This window comes from Camelina sativa, chromosome 12 (genome assembly GCF_000633955.1).
Source record: "Camelina sativa cultivar DH55 chromosome 12, Cs, whole genome shotgun sequence".
NCBI classification, from domain to species: domain Eukaryota; kingdom Viridiplantae; phylum Streptophyta; class Magnoliopsida; order Brassicales; family Brassicaceae; genus Camelina; species Camelina sativa.
The window spans coordinates 22298799-22304438 of record NC_025696.1 but is presented as its reverse complement, the minus strand read 5'-3'; the positions used below and the strand labels follow the sequence as shown (position 1 = coordinate 22304438).

At 36.1% G+C, this 5640-nt stretch overlaps 2 protein-coding genes across 2 annotated transcripts; one reads left to right on the top strand and one right to left on the bottom strand.

The window, feature by feature from the left end:
* Nucleotides 257-1732, bottom strand: LOC104733749. Its single transcript, XM_010453302.1, has one exon. The coding sequence runs from the start codon at nucleotides 1730-1732 to the stop codon at nucleotides 257-259; it is 1476 nt and encodes a 491-aa protein (XP_010451604.1).
* Nucleotides 3627-4506, top strand: LOC104732452 (short-chain type dehydrogenase/reductase-like). The gene has a single exon (XM_010451999.1). The coding sequence runs from the start codon at nucleotides 3634-3636 to the stop codon at nucleotides 4423-4425; it is 792 nt and encodes a 263-aa protein (XP_010450301.1). The 5' UTR covers nucleotides 3627-3633; the 3' UTR covers nucleotides 4426-4506.

Here is a 5640-nt window from a genome sequence, read left to right as displayed (position 1 = left end):
GACTGATACATATCAGCTTTCTTAATCCAGAATTGATTTATGTAACCATTCCAATAGTACTTTCCTTGACGCTTCAAGTTATAAATCTTCTGCCAGAACTTGGGACAATATCGTTTGAAGTGTCCTATTTTTCGACAAAAGTAACAGCTCAATGACCTATTCATCGGGACTTTTTGTGTTTCTAACTCTGATTGACATACTCCAACATATACAAAATTGGTTGTTCCTGACTTGGTCTTGCTGCCTTCAGTAAAACCTAAGCCTCTATGAATTTTTTCAGTTCTTCCATAACTCTTTTGTCAAGCTGTTTTGTTCCTTCAAACATATGGATCTTCTTGTGTTGTTGATCTAGCTCTGTTTGCAACCTAGCAGATTTTTTCTTTTCTTCATTGAGTTCTTCTTCAAGTCTGTCTGCTTTTGCAGATAATACTAGCTTTTCTTTCATCAAATCCAAAGAATCTTTGGCAATCTTTCTTTCGTTTTCTAACTCAGCCTGAAGTGTCATAACTAGTGCTTCTAGTCGAGTTTTTTCTTTCTGCAGTTCTTGATTTTCTTTTCCCACTGTTACAAGTGTATCACGTACCTCCTTGTAGCTTTGAATGATATATGTTTCATCTTTGTTCTCTGATTCTGACTCGGTTACCTCATCTCCGTTTTCAAACTCTGTAATCCCTACCATTGCTACTAAATTTATGAGCTCATCTTCACTACTGCTGTTATCTTCTGATTCATTCTCAATGTTGATCATTGACCTTTCCTTTTTGTTTGTTGAATTACTAACACAATCATCCTGAGAATGTCCAATACCTCTACAGATTGAGCACTTTGTTTCTCGTAGTTTGATTGTAGGACATTCACGAATGAAGTGACCAAACCCCTTACATTCATGACACTGCATATTTTTTTTCCTAGAAGCTTTGTTATCCTCTGTAGTTTTTCTGAAATATGTTGTCCTCCTTTGTGCTTGACTCTGCTCTACCCTCTTTAGTGCTCGATCAAATCTGCGAACAAGTAAACTTACTGGGTCCTCTATATTAGTTACATCTGAATCTTTATTTGCGACCAATGCTAATCCTTTAGGTTTTTTAATTCCTTCTAGTTCCATCTCATGAGCTTGTAACATACCAACTACCTCTGCAAACTTGAGACTGTCTAGATTATGAGACATAGTAAGTGTTGTTTTGTAACCCATGAACTTTGAAGGTAGACACCTCAAAAACGTTTTTACAAGCTTTTGATCTTTGTACTTCTTTCCGAGAATTAAAGCTTCTTGTGCTAAGGAACTCAGCTTCGAACTGAAGTCCGAAATCGACTCATGTTCCTCCATCCTGAGATTTTCAAATCTGGAAGCCAACATATCTTTCCTAGAGCTCTGCACCTTTGTTGTTCCTTCGTAATGAACTTGTAAAATATCCCATGCTTCTTTAGCAGTCTCACATCCCTGAATTAATTCAAATTGCTTTCTCCCACCACTGCAATGAATGACACTTAAAGCTCTGGAATTGTACTTTGATCTCTTTTGCTCTTCCTCCGTCCAGTCTGCCTCAGGTTTTGGTTTTCGCTTACCAGTTTCATCTTTGATAGTTGGTTCCTCCCATTCCTCTAAGATGGTCTTTCGGACGAGACGATCAATTCCTCCTATTATGGATTTGATCCTTAACTTCCAGAAACCATAGTTTCCATCAGCCAAGACAACCTTATTGTTGTTGATCAGATCTCCATAGCTCTCCATCTTGTCCACATAATTTCACCCGTAGTATTCCGAACAAGTGCTGCTCTGATACAAATTGAAAGTGTGAGAACTAATGAATTATGAACGATAAGACACATGTTTCTTTGAACTCTCTTTTGATTAATAGAAAATATGTTTACAAGTTTTTTCTAAACAATTTTCTAATCTCTCAAGACTCTTTCTAAGATTCTTCACAAATCTTAGAACTCTAAAGAAACCTCACAACCCTCTCTTAAGTTCTTAGCTCTTCTTTCTCTTAAAGCTAAAACTTAATGGTTAGGAAAAATTTTCTCTTGTTTGTGTTGAAGCTTACAACAAGCCTTCGCACCCTATTTATAGAACTAGGCTTGTCTATTCTATTTCTAATAGGAATTGGAAAACTTCCTTTTTCTTTTTAATTTAGGAAATTTTCTTCTTCATGTTTACATTCCTATTGTTAACATGAAGTCCTTTTCGAACTTCTAGAAACACCATGTGCCTTCCAAGCCTCTGTGAAGTCTCTTGCTTCTGGATCCTTCCTCGTTATATGTCGACATAGATACTTTCCTTATTTTGATGCTCTGCTCTTTGTACAAGTGTTCTGTATTTTGAAAGCTTCCTCGTTATATGCTTAACCACTTTGTTCAAACCTTGTATCTTCATTCTATGTTTGTTCCTAAAGTAAGCTTTCATTCAAGACTAAGGCGTTGAGAAAACCTCTTTTGTGGAAGTCATTGGTCTTAAATTCTTAATAATATTGTAATAACATAAGACTATAAGGGTCCGAATGGTAACCGGGGATTTAGTAGTGCGGGACAAAAAATTTATTAGTGCGGTACGGTTAAACTGCGGTATATGCGGGACAAATGGATTTGCAGGACAAGTGCGGTTATTACAGAATAAGTGGTACAAAACAATGTTTGATTGGTGAAAAACTATTTGCGGTACATTTTCTTAAAAATAAATTTTGTATAATCTAATAAATCTTTAACAATTGTAATTTGATCCATTAAACAAAATTTAAAAATTTATGTACATTACGTATTATAGATATATGTTAGTAAAACATATATTAATAATTAGTATAATTGTAAATTATTTTATTGGTTTGTGTTAATCAAGAAAATTATATCTTATATGGATTTGTATACTTTATCTCTTATAATAATATTTATATGAATAAATTAGTAAATATTTTGTTATTAAATTAAAATTTTATTACAGTACAGTAATATACTTCATGTATTAAGAATATTTATTTATAAATAAAATACATAACCTATTAATTTAATAAATTTTTAAATTCAAAGAATATAGATTAATAAACATTAAACCACATGACCACTTATATAATTAATATACAATTAAAAATATTGAAAAACATTTTATTAATGGGTTGAAATTCTACTAAAGAGTGATTAAAATTTTATTAGCTATAGATATAGATGTAACCTATATATAGCAAATTCAGTTAACTAACAAAAAAAGAGAAAAAAAAATTTCAGTGGTCATCGCGGTTTTAAAAACCGCTAGATAATTTATTGATGTTCTTAGAATAGCGGTTTAGTGTACTTTCTTTCTAAAAATCCGCAAATACTTTTTTCTGAAAACTGCAAAATGTGAATTGTTTTGTTGATTGGTGAATAAAAAGTGGTTTTCACTTTTTTCTTCTCAATACCGCTTTTTGTGTGTCTCCAATTAAGATGATCAGGTTAAATGAGTGTAACGCATACACGTCACTGCTTACGTATAACAAAAACAAATCTCAAAATAAGACTGTTGACTCGCCGTCCATGTGGCTGTATCTGAAGTGATAAAGACTAAAGTGTCCCTTTTGATCCACCGATGTCACTATTATATCTATAAATGTGATCCGTGGTCCCTTTCTTCTTGTTTATATCAAAATTTAGAACAAACGAGAAATGGAGAATAACACAAGAAGCTCATCATCTCTCCCTCTGGCCGGGCGTGTAGCTATAGTGACTGGAGCCACCAGAGGTATGGGCCGTGCAATCGCGATCCACCTCCACTCTGTTGGCGCAAGAGTCACCATCAATTATGTCTCGAGCTCATCAAAAGCAGAACTCTTGGTTTCAGAACTAAACGACTCATCTCAACCAAAGTCAGCAATTGCAGTTAGAGCAGATGTATCAGACCCGGAACAGATCAACAACTTGTTTGATCAAACCGAACAGGAGTTCGGATCTAAAGTTCACATCCTCGTGAACTGTGCAGGTGTTTTGGATCCAAAGTATCCGACAATAGCCGAGACCACACTGGAAGATTTCGAGAACACATTCACAATAAACACAAGAGGATCTTTCTTGTGTTGCAAGGAAGCAGCTAAAAGGGTTGTGAGAGGAGGGGGTGGAAGAATCATTATCATGTCTACATCAATGGTTGGTGGTCTCTCACCGGGTTATGGAGTTTACGCAGCATCAAAGGCTGCAGTGGAGACAATGGTGAAAGTGTTGGCGAAGGAGTTGAAGGGAAGCGGGATTACGGCGAATTGCGTGGCACCAGGGCCGGTTGAGACGGAGATGTTCTTTGCCGGAAAGAGTGATGAATTGGTGAAGAATCTTGCAGGGGCTTGTCCTATGGGGAGGATTGGTGAGCCAAAGGATATTTCGGAGATTGTAGGGTTTTTGGCCGGTGATGGTGGGGAATGGATCAATGGTCAGGTTATTAGAGCCAATGGAGGCTTTGTTATTTAATAAAATTGGGGTATTCAAGTAGTTTAGGCTTTTGATTTTTGGAACATATTTGCCTTCCACAATGTGATGAAAATTGCAATATTGAATCGTACTATTAGTGAATTTTTTAAAAAAAACATACAAGGGAAAACTTAATCGAACAAAACTTTAATCAATAAGTGAAATTTGCAAAATAACCATGAACGGATCACTTATTTATGTATATAATATCAGAGGCTAAATTGTAGTTAGAAGATAGCCANCTTTTTTTTTTTTTTTTTTTTTTTTTTTTTTTTTTTTTTTTTTTTTGTCTCAAATGCGTTGTTGTCTTGCCCATGTTGTCATTTTGTTGTTATGTTGAACTACTTTAAAGTCAATGTGATGAGGAGTGGGTTGATGCTCCCAAGTCCTAAGAGTATTCGATTGTCCCATTGTTACAAATATGTAGTATTGATTTTATGAGATAAGGTCAAATCATATTCTTCTAGTCATCGATCCAGTCATTTCGAAAAATTTCATGATCGTCTTACCTTATCCTGAAAGTCTAAAAACGTTAAACCGAGGAACTAGATCAACCAAAGTTGTCATAGTTGAACCGAAGTAGAGTGTTTTGTTCGACAAAGCATACGACCAACCCCGAACCTTGTCATAACCGAATCAAAGTTATGTTCGGTTCAACTCAGTAAATAAAGAACTCCAAAAGATACAAAGAACCAAACCGAATTGATCCGAACGCCTAGCTGCAGTCAGCATTTTGTACCTAACGTATACACATTTCAGGATTCTTAATTTCGTGGGCCGAATTTGGGCTTTAAACCCATTTTTGAAAATTAAAGAAACCCTAAAGCCTTGTGTTGTGCGTTTATACATATTACGCGCAGCTCAAGTTTTGTCAGAGAGGAAGCTCAAGGGAAGAAGAAGATGGTGTCAGGGTCAGGGATATGCGCGAAGCGTGTGGTCGTCGACGCGCGACACCATATGAGTGGTCGTCTTGCGTCGTCACTTGCAAAGGAGTTGCTCAACGGACAGAAAGTGGTGGTCGTCCGATGCGAGGAGATTTGTCTCTCGGGAGGTTTGGTTCGGCAAAAGATGAAGTACATGAGATTCCTTAGGAAACGTATGAACACTAAGCCTTCTCATGGTCCTATTCACTTTCGTGCTCCATCAAAGATCTTCTGGCGCACAGTTCGCGGGTTAGTTCACTTGAATTTTCAAAATTTATGATCAGTTCAGAAT

Excerpts from the sequence above, each read along its gene's own strand:
- LOC104732452 (XM_010451999.1), top strand. The coding sequence starts at position 3,634 with ATGGAGAATAACACAAGAAGCTCATCATCTCTCCCTCTGGCCGGGCGT.
- LOC104733749 (XM_010453302.1), bottom strand. The coding sequence starts at position 1,732 with ATGGAGAGCTATGGAGATCTGATCAACAACAATAAGGTTGTCTTGGCT.